Source organism: Phaenicophaeus curvirostris, chromosome 1 (assembly GCF_032191515.1).
Source record: "Phaenicophaeus curvirostris isolate KB17595 chromosome 1, BPBGC_Pcur_1.0, whole genome shotgun sequence".
NCBI lineage: Eukaryota > Metazoa > Chordata > Aves > Cuculiformes > Cuculidae > Phaenicophaeus > Phaenicophaeus curvirostris.
In genome coordinates, this window is record NC_091392.1 from 206,430,327 (window position 1) to 206,457,816 (window position 27,490).

Consider the following 27,490-nt stretch of genomic DNA (forward strand, 5'->3'; position numbering starts at 1 on the left):
CAAAAATGGCTATTTCCTATTTCCATTACAAGAAACCAAAAGGTTCTCACAGAGGGGTAAACTTGAAGCTTAAGCATTTCCCTCCTGGACCTTCAGGAATGTCTTTGTTACTGTCGTAGCTTTAATTTAAAACACCTGGGTCTTCCCCTGGTCAAACACAATAAAATCTGCCTGTGATGTTTCTCCTTTCTTACGAAACACACTGTGCGCTCCTCGTGAATTCTTAGATGCTTAGTTAGCTCTTAAAAAGCCAAGCCCTTCTTCTCGCCAAATTTCAGTTCTGAAAGCTAATCAGACCAGCAGCCACGAGAACAAATGATGAAATGAGAAATGCCCTTCTTGCAGAGCTTCAACCCAACTGTGTCTGGTAGAAATTGCTGTGATCCACGCACCAAGTGCTGGGGTGGGATACCTCCCGCAACTTTTTATATGTGCCTGCAGCTAAAAGGATTAATTCACAACATATGCTCAAAAGGTATCATGTACTCACTTAAAGAGGCTGATTAATCCGTAGATGTTACAGGAGCCTAGGACTGACTTGCTTTCCTACTGAGTGAATTTTGAGGAAGTTCTTCCTTGAACTAAATGGCTGTTTTTAAGGGGTGAGCTTAAGCTTGACTTCTATTTCAATTTGTTACAAGGATAGACTATAGTACTTGAGAAAACACAATCCGACCAGTCTTCTTTCTGAAACTACAGTTGACGTTTGAATAAACCAGCTGCAGAAATTGATGAACAATTATAAACTAACACTAGGTATTGAATTTCATGATGGGAATGCTCTTAACTGAATTGAAAAAGGAACTGCACTTCACCAAGAATCGCTAACAGCTACGAAGCCTCTAACTGCATACACTTCCCAAGACCTTCAATAGAATTTGGCTTAGAAAATTAGGAATATAAAAGAGATTCTACAGTATGAAAGATCAATACATCAAAGATTGCCTCTTGAAGCAAAGGATTCACAAGTGGCTGCAAGAGTGTTCCTGAGACTGTAAATAGATGGCAGAGAAGCATGTTTATCCCACAAAAAAAAAAAGAAAAGGACCTCTGTTGATTTAGTCGCAGAGGCAGGAACATATTTAGCTTTACAGTTATGTCTTACTGCAGGAGGGTTTATTTAGCCTGTTGGTGTTCTGATTTACACCACGCAAAAAGATCTTTGAAGTCAGTTAAGTTACACAATGTATATAAATCAGGATAGGTCTCTGCCTAGGAGTAAGAATAGAGAGAGAAGGAAAATCCTTACAGGGAAAAGGCAGACCACGGTGTCTGTGAGGGGGAGAGTAAACAGCAACCCATACTGCAGCTGTGTAAATGCGCCGAGCCCACAGGCTTGACAGACAATACGATGTGTATATTTATATCAGTGTTTGGGCTTTTTAAGCAGATAAAAATAATCTTTTTTTAAGTGTGCTTACTGACAACGGTATTTAGCATTTACTTAGCTTTGGTAAACATGAGGGGGCAAACTGTCATACTTAGGATTTTTGATAATTAAATTACGTAAGACTGACATAATCAGCACTGGGTACCAGAAACAGAATCACAGAATCATAGAACGGTTTGGGTTGGAAGGGACCTTAAAGATCATCCAGTTCCAACCCCTCTGCCATGGGCAGGGACACCTCCCACTAGACCAGGCTGCTCAAACCCCATCCAACCTGGCCTTGAACACCTCCAGGGATGGGGCAGCCACAACCTCCCTGGGTAACCTGTGCCAGTGTCTCACCACCCTCATGGTGAAGAAATTCCTCCTAACATCTAGCCTAAATCTGCCCCTCTCCAATTTAAAGCCATTCCTCCTCATCCTATCATTCCATGCCCTTGTAAAAAGTCCCTCCCCTGTTTTCCCACAGGCCCCCTTCAGGTACTGGAAAGTCACTATAAGGTCTCCTCGGAGCCTTCTTTTCTCCAGGCTGAACCCCGACTCTCTCAATTACTACCTTAGTTAACAAAATCATTACTGTGGCAGCAATGTGCATCGTTGATGGCTATAAATGTACTTTACTAAAGAGTAAGATACACCTGTGGTAGGAGAGTTTTGTGCACCTCCAGCAAGGACTGGACATGTTGAGAAGGGAGATGCAGGGGACAGGAGCTCTCTTTATTCTGCAAGGGAGGACTCCCATCCCTTTGGACGTTTCTTCTTCTGCATGCTATACACTGTGGTGGGACATGGACTATAGTGTTTTGGCCCCTTGGAAAAGTGTCAGGGTCACCTTCAGTTACCACCTAGGGTATCCTGATCCTTCCCATGGGTGCTTCCTGATAAGGAAACCTCCTCCTCCTTGACCTTGGTGGTAGCCATGGATCCAGACTAACCACAACAGACCCATTCTCTGCCTCCATGTATCTGGAATAACTCAAGTGGCTTCAGTGGCACAACATCAGAGGATGATGGTTAGCAGGGGCAGGAGAAACAAACTTCTTCTGTAGCACACTTGACTGAGGTTACCACTGCAGATGAGGTCCTGGAGGTTCTTGATCCCATCGAGGTGCCCTGTGTTTTTAACAACATCACTTCAACACATACCGTTCCTCTCCTCAAGAGATTCTTGAGCCATTGTGACAAATAAAAATATGCTACTATCTGCCTACCAGGTCCTGAGAAAAACAGCTCTACAGGTGCAGAGGTGAGCAGCTCCCTGCCAAGACACTGACCACAGCAGTTCTCAGGCCAGCAGAGGAGGAGGCTGGGTCTCTAACGGCCATGAAGCAGCAGGAGCTACGTCCTATCCTGAGGAACCACCATTACCATCTCCTTTCCCCCTCCTCTTTCTGCCTAGACATTTCCCATCCTGGATGAGCTGTGCTGGGAAGTAACTGGGGGCTGAGGAAAAAAGAGAAGGGGAGAGAGATAAGGGCAGCATCCCTGCTACTTGCTGGGGATAGGAGGAAGCACCGTGGTCTGGTGGCCTCCTGCTCTTCACTCTGCACATGGACCCATCCATGATCTTGGGTCTACAGGTCTACATGGTCTACTTACCTTCCTCTGCATTTTTGCCTGCAGGCACAGGACAGCTCATTTTTCAAGAAGAATTTTCCACGGTGGCCCAAGGTCTGCTGTTAGCAGCAGCTGTATTTTATGATGACAGTTTTCAGATGGCTTTACAATTCACCAAGTGGTTTTCCTAGACATGCTTCTTCTCCCTGTGCTGCTCTGCTGGTTTCTTGGGGAGTGTAGTGTTCTTCTCACATCTCCTTTGACGATAAAACTCTACTCCCCATTAAGAAAGCTCTCTGGTCCTTCCCCCTTTCTCCATCCTGCTGAGCTCTGGATTTCTCCATCAATTTCTCTGATTGTCATGCTGTTATTTAGTTGGATAAACTGACTTCTTCCATTTTACATTTGTGTTTCATAACACATCTGCAGAATCTGAGAGTTCAATGCATGCATGTTTCAAACCACACCATAAGATCTTGGCAGTTACACATAACTTCAGAGATCTTATATATATACGTCTGACATACAAAGGAAGTAATTAGACCATGTGGACCTCTCCCATACAGTAGGAAGCACAGCACAAATCTTCTCACTTGATTTATTATAACCTTATGTCATTTAGCAAAACCAACTCTGCAACTGTTTGAAAGAAAGAAGCCAGCTGAGAGGGAGAGAGAGACGACCTGCACGGGGAGCTGTGGCTCAGGCAATCCTGAGAGGCTTTAGATGTCTGTGGTCACAGTGCTCACTCAAAGCAGCACGTATGAGATAGCAGAGTGCAAACTCCACAGTGTGATTTGACGGGACATTAGGAAAAATTTCTTCACTGAAAGGGTTATCAAGCATTGGAAGAGGTTGCCCAGGGAGGTGGTTGAGTCACCATCCTTGGAGGTATTTAAAAGACAGGTAGATGAAGTGCTTACAGATATGGTTTAGTAGTGGGCAGGTATGGTTGGGCTTGATGATCTCAAAGGTCTTCTCCAACTCAGTGATTTTATAATAACAACAAGAGAAAACAAATGGATCTGTCCTCAGCCTATACATTAATGTCTCGCTCTGCTCTGATGGCAGGGCTTAAGGTGGAAAGGCTGCAGGGGACAGCACCAGAAGCTGTCCCTTGCTATACAGGGAAGCCCATCCCTTCCCTATCCTTCAGCCATGTTCTGTGCAGACAGGTTGAAGAAGGATGAGGTTGGGTTTATCCAGCTGCCTGCTGCATCTGCAGGGCACACTGATGGGGGGGGGAATGGTCCCTGCAACCTCTGCCGTCATGCAAAGTCACTAGAAAATATAAATAAAGCAAAATCAAAGCTATGGAAAAGGGTGCAAGATGGTGTTACATCCAGAGAAGAGCAACAAAGCTGGTGAGGGGGCTGGAGAGCAGGTCTTACGAGGAGCGGCTGAGAGAGCTGGGGTTGTTTAGCCTGGAGAAGAGGAGGCTGAGGGGAGACCTCATTGCTCTCTACAACTACCTGAAAGGAGGTTGTAGAGAGGAGGGAGCTGACCTCTTCTCCAAAGTGACAGGGGACAGGACAAGAGGGAATGGCCTCAAGCTCCATCAGGGGAGGTTTAGGCTGGACATTAGGAAAAAATTCTTCACAGAAAGGGACATTGGGCACTGGAACAGGCTGCCCAGGGAGGTGTTTGAGTCACCTTCCCTGGAGGTGTTTAAGGCACGGGTGGACGAGGTGCTAAGGGGCATGGTTTAGTGTTTGATAGGAATGGTTGGACTCGATGATCCGGTGGGTCTCTTCCAACCTGGTTATTCTATGATTCTATGATTCTATGATCTGGGCCACAACGCAGTACGGTGCCTTTGGGCCCTGTGCTGCGGGAATCCCTGTCCACTGGAAAGAACCTGTCACTGTGCTTCCTCTGTGTGCTACCTCTGCCATTAACATGGAAGCTCTAGGATTCCTCTTGGCACCACACAAAGAGCCACATGCAAGTATCTCCTGCCCCAAGGAGCTTCAATCCTAACATAGCCCAGCACAGACGGCTGTGGAGACAACGACATTCAGAATTGTGTTGGGAAGAGTTCATCTCACAGACCTGGCTTCTCTCATTCCTCATCCTGGCTAACAAGAAGCGAAGTCCCTTATTGGAAGCCTTTAACATAAATAAAAAGGCGAAAGTAATGATCATAGAATCGTAGAATCACAGTATCACCAGCTTGGAAGAGACACACAGGATCATCGAGTCCAACCATTCCTCTCAACCACTAAACCATGCCCCTCAGCGCCTCAATCCACCCATGTCTTAAAGATGTTCCATGGTTGGGAAAGTGTAATAGAAAGGTCATATAAATAATAGAGAAGTAGAGGATCCAGAAACTGAGAAACAGCCAAAAGTAAGAGGTGGTTTATGGGGAAAAAGAGTAGTATTTGGATCAGAACAGAATAATGCAGACACATCCAAGTCTTTATCGGACTGAACAGAAAGACTATCAGTTCCTGTATCCTGAAGAGAGTAAAGCATTATGTGTACTGCAGAGGACAGTGAGAACATGACTTTTTTTGCTTTTACATGGATACTATGCTGTGTGAACAACCTTGGGGACAAATAAACCTACTTTTGAGCAATTTATAAGGCTTGATAATTTTTCTTTAATCTGTCCTACTGTATTTGCAAAAAAATTATTTAACTAATCATAGAATCATGGAATCGTTTGGGTTGGAAAGGACCTTAAAGATCATCTAGTTCCAACCTCCCTGTCATGGGCAGGGACACCTCCCAATATAACAGGTTACCCAAGGCCCCATCCAACCTGGCCTTGAACACCTCCAGGGATGGGGCAGCTATAACTTCCCTGGGCAACCTGTCCAAGTGCCTCACCACTCTCATAATGAATAAATTTCTCTTATGTCTAGTCTAGATCTGCTCCTCTCAAGTTTATACCCATTGCCCCTAGTCCTATCACTACAAGCCTTTGTAAACTATCCCTCCCAAGCTTTCTTGTAGCCCCCTCTAGGTACCAGAAGGTCTCCTTGGAGCCTTCTCTTCTGCAGGCTGAACCCCAACTTTCTCAGCCTGTCCTCATATTTATTAGATAACTAAGAAAATAAGCAATAGTTAGACGCAGAATTACAACAAAAAAACATCTCATACTTAAAAAAAAACAAACCACAAAAAAACCCAAGACCTTTTCTTTGCTGGGTATCTATGATAGTGCTAGACAGAAAGGAATCTGACAGACTACTATAATGTTTTAACAGCGAAATAATTTCAGCCTGTGGGAGAAAAAATGCCGCAAGGATGTTTTATTTGTTTGGGGTTGCAGCTTTTTCATTGTTCAGAGATGTTCTCCATGCCTCCATGCTGTTGGAACGGGTCCAGTGGAGGGCTGCAAAGATGATCAGTGGGCTGGAGCAGCTCTGCTATGAGAACAGGTTGAGAGAGTTGAGGTTGTTCAGCCTGGAGAAGAGAAGGCTACAAGGTGACTTTAGAGCGACCTTCTAGTATCTGAAGGGGGCTACAAGAAAGCAGGGGAGGGACTGTTTACAAAGGACTGGAGTGGCAGGACAAGGGACAATGGGTATAAACTGGAGAGGGGCAGATTTAGACTAGACATAAGGAGGAATTTCTTCACCATGAGAGTGATGAAACACTGGCACAGGTTGCCCAGGGAAGTTGTGGCTGCCCCATCCCTGGAAGTGTTGAAGGCCAGGTTGGAAGGGGCCTTGAGCAGCCTGATCTAGAGGGAGGTGTCCCTGCCCATGTCAGGGGGGTTGTAACTGGATGATCTTTAAGGTCCCTTCCAACCCAAACTATTCTAATGCTTCTGTGGTTCTATGATTCTATGATTCTATGCCTAAAACATGGACCTTTGAGATCTTCTTTCAGTACGCCATCAGAGCGAATAAGATATTTAACATTTGTCAGCCTTTCCAGATCAATGTAATGGAAACATTTAAATATAAATCAACAGCTCCATTCACTGAGTGAAGACCCTGAAAACTGTTTTAAAACAAAACATACAAACTGAGGTAAATAAGGAACATTTATTCTCTCAAGTATCTATAAGAAAATGCTGAGAACGGGCTCAGTCTGCCTCAGCAGATACTGTTAGTGATGACAGCCTGCCCATTCCCACATTCCTGGTTTCTCCAGGTCAGACTCAAAGGATTCCACTAATACTTTGGTACTTACCAAAGCAGACAAAAGGAAAATGGGTCAATGTTACTTGCTCCCGTGTGACAAAAATACAGAAAATAGAAACAAGCACCATTTGAGAAACTTGTAAAGGCTCGGACACATGTCATGAGAAAGTATTTACATTCTCTAGAGTGTAATTTAAGTGCTAAAAGATGACCTGAACTATCCCCCTTGGATGTCTGTGCGAGCTACCCAGTCCCAGAGCAAGGCTGTCATCCACTTACTGCACGTTCTTTAAACTCCTGCTCGCAGTATGCAGAAATTTCAAAACATGGCCAAAAGCACAAAGAATATTTCTGTGCAGTAGTTGCATCGTCTGACTGTCAAGAGTCATTGCCTGAAGGTCTAACCAAATTGACAGTATATTCGTCCTAAAACAATCCTAACACTGAATTTAATATCTCTATTGAAGTGCAATTCATATGTGAAAATCAAACAAAAATATCAAGGATACAGGAGAACGTGCTGGGCTGCGCAGTCACTATTGACCAGCGTGATGAAAAGATTACAGAGGAGTAGAGTCATGAAATTGGTTAACTGCAGGTATTTATTTTCTAAGTAAGGTAAAATATACTTTCAGCATTTTGTAAGAAGAAAGGAAGGAAAAAAAATCAGTTTTTAACTTTGAGTAAAGAGAGATGGTAATATTTTTACATGATTGTGAATTACATCCAAGGGGTTCTTACCCCAGCATCAGCTATTGCGATCAAAGTTAGCTTTCCATTAATGATCGCCAACAAGACATCTAGCTTTTCAAGTTTCCTTTCTATTATTTCTTCACTACAGTTATATTTTCTACAGTTAGATTTTAGGTTGTATTTTATCATCTCCAACAAGACATTCCTCAGTTCCTTACTGTACTTTCCCTTGCTTTTCTTCTCCATCTTCTCATTCAAATTTGTGATAGGCAGATGGTCAAATACACTCCTAAAAATGCTGCCCTCAAAATAGATTCCTAAAATACCAGTGAAATACCTTCTCAATTTATTAGCAAACTGCCCTAAGATCTGTTTTCTTATTGGATTGTAGCAAGTCCATAAATCATTGGAATACAAAAAGCACCAAACGGTGTCATTTCAAACACTGAATCCGCCTTACAAATAGAGGTAATCCAGCACATTTACTACAGTCATAATTTTGTTTAAACTACAGCCTTGGTATTCATTTTGATTAATTACACTAATTCCTGAGCTTTGTCCAATGCTGTTGAATTGTTCTCTCATCACACCAGCTGGGATTGCAAAGGCTTTTGAGACAAGCTCATAGAAGCATCTGCACAGACAGAGATCCCTAAATCAATGGGTTTTGGAATTGAATTGAAAAATGGAAGTAAAAAGGTAAATGTGTACTTTTGACTAATTTTCAGGCAAGTATCATTCTTTTTCTCCTGTACATTTGATTTGAAAAGATTTTAGAGGAGTTCGGCTTTCAGGGCTGAAATAAAAGACAGGGAGTGCAATTTGTTAGCTTGGGATGGACTTAGCAATACTGTAGCTTTTTAGATCACCAATGTATACAATTTTTAAAGTTTACTTATGTAATAAAGCAAATTTTCACAGCTGGCTGAAGTAGAAATGCTCTGCAAAAGAACAAATTAATAAAAAGGAGGGGAAAAAACAGTTTGGATCAAAGTGCGTATTTTGTTTGATTTGATAAAAAAGACTCCAGTTAAGTTTATTTTATCTTTTAAACATTCTGAATATTTACAATTGAAAATGTGGTTTTGGCATGAATACGTACATGTATTGAAAAGAAACACCCTGCTTTTTCTTTCATATTCTGCATGCTTTGGTTAAAATGGGTTCTTAGGAAAACCTTTCACTGACTATTCCCAAATCTCAGATTTTGTGTAGAATTTATATATGAAAGGAGGATTCACTGCTTCTTACTCATGGGAAAGTTAGCTAACCTCCGTCCGTCAGTTCAAAAAGATCTCTAGTGTTGATTAAACATGTATAAACAGAGTTTTAAAAAAAAAGGAAACATGCATATTTCACTTAAAAAAATGTCAGGACAAACGTACCAAAGACCAACAATTAGCAACCAACATGAGCATCTAGCTACGTGGTCGATTGATAGTCAGTGTAGACCAGGTTAAGCAATTTTCACTAAATAAAACATTAGGTCATAAACCAGGCATTACATTTCAGACTGAATCCAGTTCAAGTTCCATCAAGGAAACCTGTACTCTGCTTGCCTTCAGTAGGTAACTCTAGAGATCACAGACCTATTTTACACAGAGAATCATTAGGTTGGAAAAGACCCACAGGATTATCGAGTCCAACCATTCCTATCAATCACTACACCATCCCCCTTAGCACCTCATCCACCAGTCCTTTAAACACCTCCAGGGAAGGTGACTCAACCCCCTCCCTGGGCAGCCTGTTCCAGTGCCCAATGACCCTTTCTGTGAAAAATTTTTTCCTGATGTCAAGCCTGAACCTCCCCTGGCGGAGCTTGAGGCCATTCCATCTTGCCCTTATTTATTGCTAATAGTTCACACAGTTAAGACCTAAACCCAAGATTTAGATGCTTATGGAACAATGTCAAGACTTTAGGGATCATACAATCATAGAATGGCTTTAGTTGGAAGGGACCTTAAAGATCACCCAGTTCCACCCCCCTGCCATGGGCAGGGACAACCCCACCAGATAAGGCTGCTCAAGCTCCACCCAATCTGTCCTTGAACATTTCCAGGGATGGGGCAGCCACAACTTATATTAGACATTAGGAAGAAATTCTTCACACTGAGGGTTGTGAGACCCTGACAGAGGTTGCCCAGGGAAATTGTGGCTGCCCCATCCCTGGAGGTGTTCAAGGCCAGGTTGGATGCAGCCTTGAGCAGCCTGGTTGGACCATGTCAGGGTGTTTGGAACTGGATGATCTTTAAGGTCCCTTCCAACCCAAATTATTCTATGATTCTATGATTCTGTGATTCTATGAAATACCTCCCTCAAAGCACCTTTTCCTGGCACTTCATATCCATGCTAGTGCAGAATTTGACAACACTTTTGAAGACATATGATCGAGTTCACTCCCAAAGCTTTATCTAAGCCAAACAACAGAGAGCAAACAGGGCATTTTTCAAATGATTTCTTTCTGCTTAAGGTAAGTACAAAAATAGATAGACAAGACAGGGCAGGTCATTGCAACGCCTGTAAGCTTTCTGAATTTTTGGCTTGTGTAATCATTAGGATTTCTTCTGGTGGCGGGTTTATGTTTGGATGTTAGCTGAGTGGCTTCCTAGGGATGTCTGAAGGGTGTAAGAACTGGTTATGTGGTGTCTTGACCCTTACAATGGAGGAACTTGCACAACAGATGAGCTTACATCATCTGATATATAGGCTTGACTTCTTCCCATGGTAGATCTACATGGTAGATCTTCCTTGTTGCTACTTAGCTTAACGTAGCTGGAGCAAGGAAAAGGAAAATTAATCTCACACCTCTCTCAAAGGAAACTCTATTGTACTGAGAGTGCAAGGTGTGTTATTGCTGATCCAGGAGGCAGGGTTTGTAGGTGCGGCCCCTGGATCCTAGCAGAAGTCCTGGATTTATTCTCTAGAAGCAAAAGCGTCTGAGGGGGAGAGAAACAGGTCCACAAGCAAGACTTGCCAGGATGTGGTGGAACAGTCCCATCTCTGCTGTGACCACCCTTACACGGCCACCATCAAAAAAAGAAACTGATGTTGACTAAAGCATGTATGCAGAGGATGTCAGAGAGAAGGTGGATAATCAGTTTGGAATGAGGGATCAAATCTCTGATAAACTCTAACCACCAGCTTATTGGAATGTCCCCTTGGGGTGAGGGAGCTCATGGAGAAGAGTGAATCTTCTAGGAGAGGACAGATGATGGTTGTAGGAGGTCTGATGATTTGACATAGATAGCTGGATTTGAAAAATCTGAGAGGACTGAAAGGCCTGCTGAGTGCAAAGGTAGCATAGCCCACGAGATGTCCAGATAGGTATTTAGTCTGGTAGAAGGGAGGAACCAGTGGTCACAATCTATGTTATGCCACTGGTGCGGGTAATCAGAAGTAGGGATGTCCTAGGGGTTTAACCGAAGACTGCTGTATGGGAGACTGAAGTCCTTGCAAAATTCTTGGAACAAGAGAAGCCTGCAGAAGGAGGGTGTTGGACTTAAGTCATAGCAGAACAAGGCTGCTATTACAGACAATTAATATTTCACAGAGAAATAGTTGAACTAGCAACAGGGGGAAGAATGACAACCATGGTAGAGCACCTGGTTCAGACTGAATGAACTTGTGAAGGAGACAGCTAATGTTAAATATATTCCTGAAAAGGCAAGGGAGTGAACAGCACAAACAATGCCACTTGACTGGCATTTGCAACAGAGAATGGGCAACATTTTTAAGTGCTTCTACAGCAATGCCAGAGATCTAACAAATAGGATTATGGAATGATACTACTTGGCGACGAATGACAATGCTGATAGAACAGGTATTTCACACAGGTGAAGGGTAGATAATTAGTGACATACAGAGTTCCTGTCTGTTTTACAGGCATGACAGAAAATAAGATACAGCCAAGGCAGTTGCACAGCATGGGAAATCTAAAACATCACATGAGAAAACGAAAATACTGAGAGCAGAGGAGAGCATTAGGGAATCCTTGCAGGTGGATTCCCTCTTGTCCTATCACCTTTCACTTGGGGAGAAGAAACCAACACGCACCTCACTACCACCTCCTTCCATGCAGTTGTAGACAATGATATGGCCTCCCCTCAGCCTCCTTTTCTCCAGGCTAAAGAACCCCAGTTCCCTCAGCTGCTCCTCATAAGGCTTTTTCTCCAACCCCTTCATCAGCTTTCATGTTCTTCTCTGGATGTGCTCCAGAACCTCAATGTCCTTGTAGTGAGGGGCCCAAAACTGAACACAGGACTTGAGATATGGCCTCACCAGTGCCGAGTACATGATGGAACACTCAGAGAAGGCAGATAAGCTGCAAAACCAGGTCAGGTAGCAATATTGGCAAATTCCACATATCAGGCACAATGACTCATTCAGACGAGATAAGGAGAAGAGATTTTAGGATGCAGCAACTGATTGCTTCTTAGCATGGTGAGCCCTGAGACCCCCAAGAAAGGACGCGGCTCTGGGTTTAGTCTTGAGTGCTGCACAGGACCTGCTTCAAGAGGCACTAGTGAGAGAACTGCTCTGTAAGAGCTTCACAATAAAACTGAACTTAACGTTGTAGTGGGATGGAGCAAGCCAAAGAAACACATCACACAGATATCCAGTTTCAAGAAGGGGAAATACATAAAAATCACATAAATAGTAAAAACCTAAAAAAAGCAGTCAAAAAGGCAAGCAGCCTAAAGCAACCTGGAGGCTTTTCAAAAACACTGTATTAAAAGCCCGGGTAAACTATGTGTCACATATCCAAAAGAAAGTAAAACAGTTCAATAAAAACCCTGCACAGCTCATAAAAAAGGCTAAGGAGGCTATGGGAGGGGGAAAGGTTAGCATTTAAAAAATTGCTGAAATGAACTAGAAAGCCCATAAAAACCAAATCAAGCGTAAATAGCGTAACGGCTTAAAAAGAATGCGTATATTTTGCAGAACATCATCAAGCTGACTGAGAATCAAAAGTTGTTTAAAGAAAGGAAAGAAGTCATTGAAGGAAACAGCAGCACCACGGGATGCCAGAGGCTTATTAGGGGATGATAAGGCCATAGCAGAGAAACTTAGTGACTTCTTTGCACAGGTCTTCACTGCTGAAGGTGTTTGAGAAGGTCCCAGACCCAAGCTATTCTTTGAGCCAAATTAATTTCATGTAAATATAAAGGAAGTACTAGATAAAATAGATATGCAGGTGTTACTAAGAGACCAGAAGTGGGTGACATTCACCTGAGACTTCTGAAGGAACTCAAGGATGAAATTGTGGAACTGCTGGCCAAGGTGTGTAACCCATCGTTACAAACTCCCACTGTACCTACCAACCAAGCCCCCATGTGGAAAAGAGGATCAAGAGAAGACCCTGTGAACCGTGGGACCTGCTTGGCTAGGCAGTAGTCTAACTTGAAGAATACGAGCACAAGGATAAGCATTGCAAAGTAGGCTCTAGTGACCCTAATAGATTGGGTTTTCAAAATGGATTTGACAAATGCTTCACTAAAGCTTTTTAAAATTAATACCCTTGGGTTTGAGAGACTTGCTTTTACGGACTGGAGGCTGTTAAAGGACAAGAAGTAAAGACTAGTGCCTGATGGTCGCATTTCAGAATGGAGATTCAATGGAAGTGTGTCCTCTCAGGCATGGATGCTGGAGCTGGTTTTAATAAAGACTTCAATAGTGATCTACAGAAGGGGCTGAAGCATGAAAGATCCAGGTCTACAGATGATACTGATCTCTCCCAGGTTGTTAAATGCCATGCTGGTGGTGGAAGATGAGGAGATTTGGTGATCTCCCATGATGGAAGAGCCAGAAGAACCTCACCAAACCGGATGGGAAGATAGTTTTCAGCGTTGGGGAGCATTAGGAACGGTACTGAGAAGAAAACAGAGGGTGTCAACTTGCTGCTAAGTAGGATCTTGGTGCACCCTGTGTGCTGTTACAGTGCTGGACACTGAGAATAAAAGGGCTAACATAGTGTTGCCTTCAAAAGAGAACATAAAAAGGCTGTGACTCTTCCTTCTGGACAGGAAAAAGCTGAGAGAGAATATGGCTGAGATTTACAAAATTAGGGAAGCAGTGAATTAGGGAAATGCAGAACTGCTTCTTCCCAAATATTACAGCACTAGAAATAGGGTGCACTTGATGAAACCAGAGGGAGATGGGCTTAGAGCAAGTCAGACAAAAATTTTATGTCATTTGAATAGGGAAATCATTGGTGCTACTGGAGGTTGTGAAGACACAAAGTTACAGCAGCTTCTAAAAAAGGATTAGATAAATTTGGGGATTAACATAGATACTGAAGGAAAACAGGGTGATCATGAGCACAATGGAAATGGACTGCAGAAAACTGCCAGACCTCTGTGCTCCCTGTAAACAGGATCTCCTACTGCCACTGCTGGAGACAGAGTACCAGTCTAATTTGACAAGACACTGATCACATTCTTATTTTGGAAAATAGAGTAAAATATCAGATTTCATCAGTTGTATCTACTTACAATGACAAATGAAGCTACTGTCATCATAGCAGCTTAGAAGAAAATTAATTCTGATGCTCAGTTAATCATAGGATAGTTCGGGTGGGAAGGGACCTTAAAGATCATCGAGTTCCAACCCCCTGCAATGGGCAGGGACACCTCCCACTAGATCAGATTGCTCAAGGCCCCACCCAACATGGCCTTCAACATCTCCAGGGATGGGGCAGCCACAACTTCCCTGGGCAACCTGTGCCAGTGTCTCACCACTCTCATCAAGTAGAAATTCTTCCTTATGTCTAGTCTAAATCTGCCCCTCTCCAGTTTATACCCATTGCCCCTCGTCCTATCACTACAAGCCTTTGTAAACAGTCCCTCCCCAGATTTCTTGCAGCTCCTTTCAAGTACTGGATGGTCACTCTAAGGTCTGCTCAGAGCCTTCTCTTCTCCAGGCTGAACAACACAACTCTCTCAGCCTGTCCTCGTATGGGAGGTGCTCCAGCCCTCTGATCATCCTTGTAGCCCTCCTAAATAAATTATTGTATTGGATTAAAACATTTCCCTAAGATATAAGAATGGCATTTACTTCAGAACATTTAAGTGTCATATTTTGCTGACATTTTTTTTTAAATTATGGAGAAAAACATCTGCCAGATATAGTCCATGTGTTAAGAGTTAAACTTGCATGCTTGTAAGCAAAGATCAGACACTAGGTTTCACAACCGTATAGCACCCAAAAGCAGACAAAAATGATTATAGGTAACTGGTAACAGCTTACCCTTGGTCATTGCGTTAGTGAAAACAATATAACAAATATCTGTAAAGGAGTTGCAGTCGACTCTCTTGTCAGCCTTCGTTAAATGAGAATGTTTAGGCATTCCCAAAAAGTGGCCTTTACTGGGGGAGACATGAAGTTGTCTTTTCATTTCACAGTTCCCATTATTTCAGCCCCTTGCAAGAACAATGGTTAAATGGCTTGAGCATTGTTAGACACTTGACTCAGAGAGAGTACAAAGTGAGATTTCAATAGAGTGCATTTTCTCACTCTCTAGAAAGATCAAAAAGGTTTCTATTCACTTCCATTTTCTACAAAGCTGCCTAGATTGATTATGAAGTGAGGACAAGTATGAACGAACAGTTGGTCATTGTTCTAAAAGGAGTTATCATTTCCTAAATGAGTACATTAAAGGTTTAACAAATTTTAAAGGCGCATGTATTGTATTCTGCCCAATATATGGCTTGCAAGGAACTATAAATTTCAAAAATTTAGGAGTTGCAATAAAAATCTAGAGGAAAAAGAAGTCTTTCCTTTTTCTTTCTCTTTAGCTTAAGGCCTCCATTTCATTCAAAACAGAGTGTCAATACAATATCATGGCTTGGTTTTATTCCTTTCCCTTTTATCCAGGCATCTGGGTATTCCTTAGTGTTTTCTCACATTAGAAGAGGAGAAGATAAGTCTGTTGCCTTAGGAGAAGTCTTAAAAGAACAACATAGGAGAAGTTGTCTTAGGACACAATGAGAAAATGAATCTGTATTATCTTAGGGAGAAGATCTGCCTCTTGTTACTCCTCTCTTTTTCTCCCTGTTCGTTCCACTTAAGTTTCTTTTTGTATGGACTTGGATGCTCCTGTAGGAGCTTCAATTCTTGATGGAATATGGCTGAGCTTTTTTTGCCAGCTGTGAGAAGGGAAGATGAGAGCGAGGCTCGTCCCTGAGCTTGGCTCATGCAGCCCCAGCATATTTTGTAGAAAACACATTTTAAGAACAGAAGTTGCTGGATTAAGACAACAAATAAAGAGAAGCGTCCTTGCTTACATTGTACCTTAAGACTGTAACTGAACCAAGAGCAGAAAATGAAGTAGATGCACACAAATAACAAGTGGGCATTTCTTCAGACCTTTTCTGCTTTCATAGTTTGCAACTGTTTTAATGACTCCAATGAATTTACTTCATTCAGCAGCTTCTGATATGCATTAAATAGCTGCGATCTGAAGAAAGTTTGCTGGGTTTTGAAAGACCTGTCAGGCACAGGGGATGGCAGAGCGGACAGCTGGCTGGAGACCCTCACAGCACTGTTCCTACTTCAGTTCCAGATGCTCTGCAAGTGACAGCTCTGTTGCTCCCGAGACAGAGAGTCGTTGCAGAAGCAGGCTCTGAGAGACTGCTTCAGGCACTCCTACAAGTGCAAACACGCAATATGCCTGTTGTGCATGTAATGAGTCACCTCAAACAGAAAAAGCGTGCCGTGCCAGATTATAGAGAGGTTTTGTGAAAATAAATATTCCCATTGAGGATTAGCATGAGACCAGAAGCTACGCCAAATCTGACTAGTCTCTAAAGGCCAATCCTGTTCCTTAAACCAGATGTTTCACAAAGATTGTGACATGTGAAGAGACTAGCAGACACAAAATATGTATGTCAGTGTATGCTGACTCAGAATGGGGTATATCATTTCAGAGAGTTAAAACACAGTTTTTGCGGTGTTATAAAGTTCTTTAAATTACTTTCACCAACGGAACCATAGAATAGTTTGGATTGGAAGGGACCTTAAAGATCATCCAGATCCAACCCCCCTGCCATGGGCACGGACACCTCCCACTAGATCAGGCTGCCCAAAGCCCCATCCAACCTGGCCTTCAACACCTTCAGGGATGGGGCAGACACAACTTTTCTGGGCAACCTGTTCCAGTGCTTCACCACTCTCGTGGTGGAGAAATTCTTCCTTATGTCTAGTCTAAATCTTCCCCTCTGCAGTTTATAGCCATTAATACCCGTTCACATCTTGCACAATGAACCACATCAGTAAAATGTGATTTAGACTTTTTCACATCCTCATCTTATCTTTTTAGTGACTGTTTGAAGGGAGGCTGATGTGACTACTGGAGTTACTTACTTTAATCAAAGAGAGAGAGTGGCGAGCGAGCGCACAAAATCTGCCCTCTTCTCCCAGTCTAGATACTAAACTACTCACAGAGAGCTTCTCATCAGTGCCACCTGGCTGGTTCTCTACTCTGCTAATTTAACATTTTCAGCTTTTCTCACCTGTGCAACTACTTTTGTTCAGCTATATCTTTTCTCTTGCAGAATTGACAACTTGAAATCAAGGGCTATTCAGTCAACAAGGAATGTGAAAAACATGACAGCCACAAAAGTTTGTGTTTTTTTCAACAGATCACAAACTCCAGTGGAGAAAAAGTACATCCATGCTTTGCTTTTAGAACCTAAAAAAATGATGTTGAAAGAAGACACATTAATATTGTGCTTGAAGCCATATTACATGGCACCAGTTTTTGCCTCTCAGTGCCCTTGATGGAAATGGCAGGAGACTTGCTAAACTTCATGTGCTGGATGATGAGGGTAGGACAGTAACAGCTGGAGGGAACCCCATCAGAAGCTGTGTCTCCGGGGAGGACTTGTTTGTCCTCAGCTTCATCAGTTTGCCAGTAGGTTATTGTAAAGGAAAGCAGACAGTGAGCAGATCATGGTCAGGGGATGGGAGTATAACCATTAAAGTCCTCATGGCGTGGTAACTCCAGGATCATCTGACTTCCATGGAGACATTGGGATGTCTGCTGTAAACAAGAGTGTTCCTTGCCTCCCACCTACATTGTGATTTTCCTACCACCTCTTCCTCCACTCAGACGTGGAGTCAAGCTTAAGGAATGCGATGGGAACAGGAACTGATGGCCTGCTGCGTGGAGGGGAGGCAGAGAACTAAAACATCTTACGAGGTTCGTGATAGCAGAAAGAGCATATGACCTGCTGCCGCATCTCTTGTGTGACCTATTCTTAGAGATGGGTGGATGGAAAAGGCTGAGTCACTGTCTCAGCTGCAGAAGACCAAGCCGTACAGAAGGAGGCTGCCAACCAGGGCTTCAAGCCATATAGGACAGGAACTGCCCTATTTCTTGGAGCTCATTGCAGCAGGTGGCTAATCCCCTCCACCCCATCTCCCTTCCTCTGCCTCATTCTGCACTACTCCCTGAAACAAGGAACAGACTGTGAGCAACAACCTGACGCCAGAAATCCCAACTGGTTCCCTTCAGAAGAGATTTCACATTTTGCTGGCCTGGTTCCTTTTTGCTTTAATGAAAATCACATGTATGGGGTATCTTTTCATCAGGTACCATTTCATTATAAAGATGTCATGAGCATTACGGAGTGATTTTGTCCATATTCATTTGGCATTGTCACCATTCAGTGATGCTGTAGCTCAAAGTAGCCCTAAAGTTCTGATCCAATCAGCTTGTCATGGCTCTCAGGTGCCTTGGTCCTTATGTTTGAGAGAAGAACCTGCTGTATTTCATAACAAAGTATTTCTTCTAATCTAGAAGCTCTTGAGGAAGTAAGACAAAATAATAACTTTTTCCTGGAAAATTGTAATTGTTTGAATACTCTTAGCAGTCTGACGCAAGTTCATCTAGAGCAAACAGCATTGAACTGGTACCATCAAGAATGTTTTACAGGAAAAAAGTGTTACTTACACGGCTTCCTTTTTCAGGGAAACACTGACATCCTCCACTGCAGTCTCTGCCTCCACATGGTCCTGTGTAAGACTTTCCACCCTGCATACCAGAACACAAATAAAACAAATTGTTAAAAGCTTGTACCTGGCACAGCACAATAAGCTTTGATTAGCAGACTCACTGGGAACTTGGCCAAACAAAGACCAGTATCAGATCTATGGCTTCCAGTTGACATCTCTTTAATCAATGCTTAGAAGCAGCCATGAGTGGCTTTCCAGTTCTCGGAGATCAGCATCAAGAAATAGAATGTTATTCTACTAATTTCCCTCCACATTTTCAAAACATCGCAGCTCCACACCGAGCAGTATCTCGCACGTCTTTTTGACACATGCAACAGATATCGTATCACAGAAGCACAGCTGCTTGGATTCTTCAGGAACGTGGACTAAGTCCTAGGTCACAACGCAGCACATCCTTCTACACATGCTCTAAACCGTTGCTATATTTTAAAATGTTTATGGGCAGACATAAAGGAAGATGTAGGTATCGTGTTCCAAATCACAAGCCAAACTCCTACCCTCTCCTCTTCAATGGCTGCCAATTCTGATGACACCTAAAACTTGCTAGCAACCAACCACTGTGACCTAGAAGTCAGACCTAGATTAAGTAGATGGCTGCAGTTACAACTCTCCTGCCTGTACAGAAAATATGGCCTGGGCCTCAAATATATTTATCAAAAAATATGCACCACTCCATGGCAATCCCTGGATTCACTTCAAACAGATCAGAGCTCAGATGACACCTAGAACACACGAGATGCAGCAGCCACAGTCACTCTTGTTCAGAAACTTAAACAGCAGAGATGCTGTGCTTGCCATGGTGTAACTTCTGTAACTGTAACTTAATAATTAGGAATACTGTGAAGATGAGCCTGCAGTCCACCTAAACCCAGGGGTTTGAGCACCCAGAAGTGCCCTAACAACCTAGTAAGTAATCTGGGGAAGGAGGATTTCTCATCGCTGTCTCCGAACCTGGCTTTCCCAATATTGAATACTTAATAGAGCCAGAAGAAAAAGAGAGGACAGAAGTCTAGTGGCCACAGGAAGGACGTTTTGGAGCCACAGCCAAAAGGGCAGCTGCTAATTGCACCCTTTGCAAGTTTGCGGACGACACTAAGCTGGGTGGAAGTGTCGATCTGCTGGAGGGTCGGGAGGCTCTGCAAAGGGATCTGAACAGGCTGGACCGCTGGGCAGAGTCCAATGGCATGAGGTTTAACAAGGCCAAATGCCGGGTCCTGCACTTGGGGCACAACAACCCTGAGCAGCTACAGACTAGGAGAAGTCTGTCTAGAAAGCTGCCTGGAGGAAAAAGACCTGGGGGTGTTGGTTGACAGCGACTGAACATGAGCCAGCAGTGGCCCAGGTGGCCAAGAAGGCCAATGGCATCTTGGCTTGGATCAGAAATGGCGTGACCAGCAGGTCCAGGGAGGTTATCCTCCCTCTGTACTCGGCACTGGTGAGACCGCTCCTCGAATCCTGTGTTCAGTTCTGGGCCCCTCACCACAAGAAGGATGTTGAGGCTCTGGAACGAGTCCAGAGAAGAGCAATGAAGCTGGTGAGGGCGCTGGAGAACAGGCCTTATGAGGAGCGGCTGAGAGAGCTGGGGGTGTTTAGCCTGGAGAAGAGGAGGCTGAGGGGAGACCTCATTGCTCTCTGTAACTACCTGAAAGGAGGTTGTAGAGAGGAGGGAGCTGGCCTCTTCTCCCAAGTGACAGGGGACAGGACAAGAGGGAATGGCCTCAAGCTCCATCAGGGGAGGTTTAGGCTGGACATTAAGAAAAAATTTTTCATGGAAAGGGTCATTGGGCACTGGCAGAGGCTTCCCAGGGAGGTGATTGAGTCACCTTCCCTGGAGGTGTTTAAGGCACGGGTGGACAAGGTGCTGAGGGGCATCGTTTAGTGATTGATGGGAATGGTTGGACTCGATGATCCTGTGGGTCTCTTCCAACCTGGTTATTCTATGATTCTATGATTCTAATTTTCACATGCACTGCTCCTAAGACAGAACCTCATAGCACCCCAACTGTAGCATACAGAGTCAGGCTCCGTGTTCCCTCCCTCCTCCTCACTAGAAGAACAGTGAATCTTCTTTGCACTGCAGCAGGGACAAACGGATTCTTTACTCTTCCTGCCTCCACAATAGCTTTGGCACATCATCTCTTAGACTGGGGATAACATAGGTATAAAGTCTCCAAGATGAGTGCTCTGAACTGCTATGCTGCTGCTTAATAAAGGCAGTGATGCTGCCGTTCCTTCCCCAAGTCCTGACTCAAGGAGCTAAAACAAAGAGAAGGACCAGCACTGAGATGCTTAGCATTTTTTGCGTAGCTGTAAGCAATCACCTACTCAACACTTGGGGCTGTTGAGTCACATTGCTCAGGTGTCGACTTCTGCAGTTACACCACCGAGAGTGTGAAAACACAGCTCCAGGCTCTGGATCTTTCCCTGGGAGCCAAATGAATAAAAGGTATGGAGCAGGTACCAGGCATTGCCTAAGTCCTCCTTTGGTTATATTTATGTAACAGGCTCTCAATCTTTTGGCAAGCAAAAATACGAAGTTCCCAAAGCAAGTTCTTACACTTGTCATAGAATCATAGAATAGTTTGGGATAGAAGGGACCTTAAAGATCATCCAGTTCCACCCCCACCTGCCATGGGCAGGGACACCTCCTGCTGGATCAGGCTGCCCAAGGCCCCATCCAACCTGGCCTTCAACACTTCTAGGGTGGGGGCAGCCACAACTTCCCTGGGCAAGCTATTCCAGTGCCTCACCATCCTCATGGTGAAGAAATTCTTCCTTATGTCTAGTCTAAATCTGCCTCTCACCAGTTTATACCCATTGCCCCTCATCCTATCACCACAAGCCTTTGTAAACAGTCCCTGCCCAGCTTTCTTGTAGCCCCTTCAAGTACTCGAAGGTCGCTATAAGGTCTCCTTGGAACCTTCTCTTCTCCAGGCTGAACAACCCCAACTCTATCAGCCTGTCCTCGTATGGGAGGTTCTCCAGCCCTCTGATCATCTTCTAATCTCCTCTGGACCCATCCCAACAGTTCTTCTGTTGAAGGACCCAGAAATGGACTCAATCCTCCAGGTAGGGTCTCACAAGAGCAGAGTAGAGGAGCAGAATCCCCTCCCTTGCCCTGCTGGCCACGCTGCTTTTGATGTAGCCCAGGATACGGTTGGCCTTCTGGGCTGTGAGCAGACGTTGCCAGCTCATGTTGAGCTTCTCATCAGTCAGCACCCTCAAGTCCTTTTCTGCAGGGCTGCTCTCAACCACATTACCTCCCATCCTGTATAAATGTGCATCTTGGGCTCAGTATTCTTTACTTCACAGAGTTTCCCCCTTGACCCGTTTCTGAAATTAAGAATAGCTCTATTCGTTTTCATGGACACCATGCAGACATAGAGCCTGTGTGAACATATTCTTCTGCAGAACACAGGTCTTCATTAAGGAGTAGTGTACTCAGTATTGCAGCCATCAACAAGAACCAACTCTGAAATTCTACACAGCTGTTTTAGTTGGAGCTGTAAATAATAATAATATATCTCAGGCTAACAGTAACAGACTGACAGATGCAGTAATTTTATCATGAGAGGTTTCAATTGTGCCTGCTGAGAAAACAACAAGGAGAAAAATAAACTTATTTCTTCCTTAATTAGAAAAGCGGCTCTAAATTTGGTAAACTGTTGCTAAAGAGAAAACAGAGTTTGAATCAGAAGTATGGCAAGATATTTGTGCAGTGATTAAAAAAACCAAGGACACTGCTAATACTTATTTCAACTGGAAGAAGTTCAAGATCTATTGTTTGTGTACTATCCACCATCCAACATTTTAATTTGCAAGCTGTAACAATACCAGTAACTAATGTGGGGACCCAATTGTTTTCTTCCACAATTTTAGGAAGCTTTTTTTTTTTAAAAAAAATTTCTCATTTTATGTCCTTTTATGCACATAGATTCTTCAGATAATGAGGAGAAAAATCTGGAAAAATTCTCCAGAGGCAGGGAACGTAATGAGAGAACATTTGAATGCAGATTATGGCATTCATGAAATTTAACCTGATGTTACTAGGAAGTTAAAGTATAAACATGATGGCTTAAAATTTTTTTAATGTTAAAAAATGAATCTGTTAAAGTTCCTTGTAAAACTTTATAAAAAACAATTATACATAAGCACACAATCAAGATGAAGGGATATCAAATGGATATTTATCAGTCACAAATTAGTTCATACAAAGCCCAGTTAAAAATTAGCAATGGACACTGTAGTTTTAAAGTACCAAAAGTATCTCTTTCTTGAGGAAAACTGATTTCTGAGAATCTAATGCCAATGGTGGCATCCAAAGGCAGTTGTCTTGATCTGAGACAGCTGCCTGGAATACTCTTTGGTCACTCAAGAGAACAATCTATTCTAGGACACAATTGACCCCATTCCTGACACTGGCACCTAAACTGATCAGCTGAATCCCTCCCAGAACGTGCATCTGTAGACCATCTGTAGACAAACAGATGTAAGGAGATGAACTAGGCATTGGGAAGAAGTTCTTCATGATGAAGTTGGTGAGACACTGGAACAGGTTGCCCAGGGAAGTCATGGATGCTCTCTTTCTGTAGATGTTCAAGGCCAAGTTGGATGGGGCTTTGAGTAGCGTGATCTAATGGGAGGTGTCCTTGCCCATGGAACAGAGGTTGCAATTGGATGATCCTTAAGGTCCCTTCCAACCCAAACCACTCTATGATTCTAGGATTCTATGAATCGCCTGATTTGCTCAACATGCAGTTAAGTGGTGAAAACTTTTTGCAGCAGAATGATATTCTAGGATCATGCAACCAAACTGGAAGAGTAACAACAGCCCTGACTCTGAAATTGCTGGCTGAGAAAACCTTCAATTCCAGGTCTTCCTTGTGTTTTGGATGATCCCGAATTCCAGTAACGACTAAAATGTCCAGGATCTAGTAATGGGGTGTATAAAATCTAATTTAAGGATTCTGTGATAACAGCAGAACATTTGGCCGGCTGTTATAGATCATTCAGAGAATCTCATCAGAACTATTTCACACATCTGAGATAAATCCCACCCTAGAAGGGTAAGGGGATTAGAAAAGTAGTCCAGGGTAACTACTTATTATGTGTCTATAGTGCAGGTGTACAGCTATCAGGTGAGATGAAGACCTTTAAGATTACTGAGTCCTACTGCACCTGTCCACTACGAAACTATATCCCCGAGCACCTCATCTACCTGCTTTTTAAACACCTCCAGGGATGGTGACTTAACCACCTCCCTAGGCAGCCTCTGCCAGTGCCTGAGAACCCTTTCAGTGAAGAATTTTTTCCTCATGTGCAATGCCTGGAATAGATGGAGAAAGGGAATGAGGAAAGCGATAAATGGAAAAGAAGAAGAGGGACTTCTTCTCTGGAATCACTGTGCTGCAATGAATGTTAAGATTGATGGTTCAAGGAATGTGAACACTACTTAAACAGACACAAGAGAAAAGATTAAGTGCCATCTGTGTTTGTAAAGCCTGTGTATTCACCTACTGCAAACACCTTCTCATTTTTATTTTATGTGAAATAGCAACCATATAAATTGTGGGTGTACCAGCACAAACCCTTTAGTTGCCCTCTTGCTTTCTCATTATTTTTTTTTGTCTCAAAACAGTATTACTTAAGCTAGTACATCTTCAGCCAACAAAAGACAACTTTTCTTCTGAGAATTCATAAGAAGTCCTGCTTTTAACTTAAATGCAGTTTATTTCAGTCCAACTCTTGAAACCCCCAAAACATATATACAGTTCTCTTTAATCTTCACTGCACACTAATGATTTATTTATTACTAATCTTGGCCGTGTTTGTGTAATTGTTATCTCTGTGTGCCCATTCAAGTACCTTCACTTCAGGGGTTGGTATTCTGACACAGAACAAAGGCAACCAGATGGCAGAGCTCAAAGTACAGTCCTATGAGTGCAGAAAGACCAGGAAATATAAGCCATTTCCTTACATATTACGGAAATTATAATAAAAATATTGTAACCTGGAATCAAAAGACTCTGCACACTGAAATTTTCTGTGATAAAAGTTTTATAGGGTGCAGTTATGCATTAATTTCTGTCCTGACATGCCCTGTTCTGTTCTCTCCATCAGCAGCCCTTCTGGGTCAAGCTGCGTTTCACCAAGAGAGGCTCTAGAAGGTCTGGGGGCTTGTTGAAAAGCTGAACGGTGACCAGGGGTGCTGGCATATCGCACGCCCCTGCAGTGCAGCAATGAGCAGCACATGCAAACGCTTCACGTGAGACTCCAGCCTGGAAGTCCCGAGGGGATTCCTGGGATGCCTGTGAGGCAGCCCTCTGTGTCACTGCCAAGGAGACCAGCCTGACCCACACCTCCAGCACAGATCTCTGCTTCCACGTTTGACCTTCAGCTGTCACACTAATTTCTCGTTTGGTTTACAAGGCTCTCATATGGAAACACTAATTTTCTGCTTCCTTTGAAAGAAAGGAGAAAAAAAAAAATAAAGTAGAAGCATGACAAGGTATTCCTGCTGTTGATAAACCAGAGAGCAACATCATTGGTTTCAAATGTAACCAGACAGTTGTATTTGCTCAAACCCAGCATGTTACTCCTTAAAGAGACGAAAACATTTGTTGCCTGGATGCCAAACTTATTTCTCTAGAAACATCTATAAACAACCATTCAAAACAAGTGTGGTAAACGCTGTCAGCAGGGGAGGCCTGAACTGCCCAGCATCAGGCTTGGTCTGGAAAATGCTCTGTCCCCAGAGTTACGATGCCAAAGAAGGAACCAGTCATCTGAAACTCCCTGCTTGCAATCCAGTAGCTACCAGTGCACCGGACAGTAAGATCACTGTGAAGACCATCACTGGCAAGGGAAAGAGAGAGATAAATTGGCATATTGAGAGAGGAAGGAAAAGATGTGGGTGTGGATTCTCTCTCCAACAGTTCTGAGAACTATTTCGCTAAGAAATAATTCTTTCTTTCATATTTGAACAGGAGCCAGAACCTTTCCTAGACTGGATGCATGTCAATTGGAATAATTTAGTGCATGACCTCAATATCATACGATTGTTTACACTTTCCACTAAAAGCAGGGGGAGCCATGTATGTACACATTCTTCAATAAGAAAAAACCTGGAGGAGGAAACTAGTCTCAGGAGGAACAGGAAGAGACTTACCACCATCCATACTGAGATAAAGCTGGGAAAACTGAGATAAAGCTGAGATAAAACTGTCTAATGCAGTTTTCCTAACACAACGAGAGCAGCGATGCTTGTGGCAATCAATTATGAGTTATCAAGTGGTGTGGAGTTTGAAATGCCACCTCCCCCTTATGATGTACAGAGAAAACTGGAAGGCAGGTCGCCAAGCAAGCAAGCAGTTTGCTCCAGTCTGAGTCCTGACAGGCATGGTTCTCCTTTTAAACAGAGGAGGAGTATCCAAAAGTAGCACTGTTCCCAGGGACAAGGATGGCTGTGCTGGATGTTTGGGGTGAGGAAGGAAGGTGTTGCAAGAGTATTCGAAGTTTTGGATGCTGAGAAGACCCCAACAGATGAAAGCTTGTCTTCTCAAGTGCTCTCAGCCAGTATGTTCAAGCCAGCAATGGGAAGCATGAATTCTGTACCTCTCAGAAGTGAAGCTATAAAAGACTTTCCTCTTATGGGCTGGCTTGTGGCTCTTGATTATATGAACTTTCTGGCACTTGGCCTTGATTTGAAGGCTGCACAGTTTCATTTCAAAGTGAAACGTCACAGCTTTACATGTTCCCTTTATTCAAGGTACTGTCCCCTTTTCAAATTAAGAAATTCTCTTGTCACAGTCTAGAGATGCTGCCTTGAGACAACTGCAGAAGCCACACATGATACAGTGAGAACTCGCCTTTCACATTTTCATAAAGGCATTTCTAATTTTGTAGCTTTCATCCAAACACATATTTCCCCAGCAAACCAGAGGGAATTCAGGAAAGAGCTGCTGTGACCAAGTAGGTGTTCAAACAAGCAAAGAAATAGAAACAACAGGTCTTTAAGAGTCTCAGAGAATAAATCTTAAAAGCTACTTAAATACACAGTACAGATAGTTGATTAACTGTCCAGGGATCTTTCCCCCTTGCCAATATGAGGTTGTCTGAGAACAGCACAATTAGAATCACACAATTATGGAATCGTAAAATAGTTTGGGTAGGAAGGGACCTTAAAGATCATGCAGTTCCAACCCCCCTGCAATGGGCAGGTCTCTGCATAAATGTGTTCCAGCTCTCCAGAGCTAATGAAGGAGGGTTAAGATGCAGAGGGCTTTGTCTAGAGCAAAATCAAATCCAGAGGAGGAAGAAGAATATCCTCTGGCACATCCTCATTGGACACAGGTAACTTAGTTGTGTAAAGGAATGATTATTTTTGTCCTAGTCATCAACTAAGGCGCAAGCAAGTGAGAGAATCATAGAATAGTTTGGGTTGAAAACGTCTGCTATGTTCCTACTGACTGAAGAAAGGGAAAAATAACTCCCATTTTTAAAACAGGGGAAAAAAGAAAAGCTAACGGTTTAAAGCTGAAAGAAGGGAGATTTAGATAAGCTATTGAGAAGAATTTTTTCACCATGAGGGTGGTGAAGCACTGGAACAGGTTGCCCAGAGAAGTCGTGGATGCCTCCTCCTTGGAGGTGTTCACAGCCAGGTTTGATGGGGCTTTGAGCAATGTGATATAGTGGAAAGTGTCCTTGCCCATGGCAGGTGGTTGGAACTAGATGACCT

The 27,490-nt window shown here is 43.3% G+C and overlaps 1 protein-coding gene across 1 annotated transcript in view; it reads right to left on the reverse strand.

Annotated features, from left to right (window-relative positions):
• COL4A2 (collagen type IV alpha 2 chain) overlaps positions 1-27,490 on the reverse strand; it is a 161,899-nt gene that overhangs the window by 91,970 nt on the left and 42,439 nt on the right. The window contains exon 4 of the mRNA XM_069883456.1: positions 18,692-18,772. Coding sequence (XP_069739557.1) covers positions 18,692-18,772 — 81 coding nt within the window. The remainder of the gene's footprint in view (positions 1-18,691; positions 18,773-27,490) is intronic.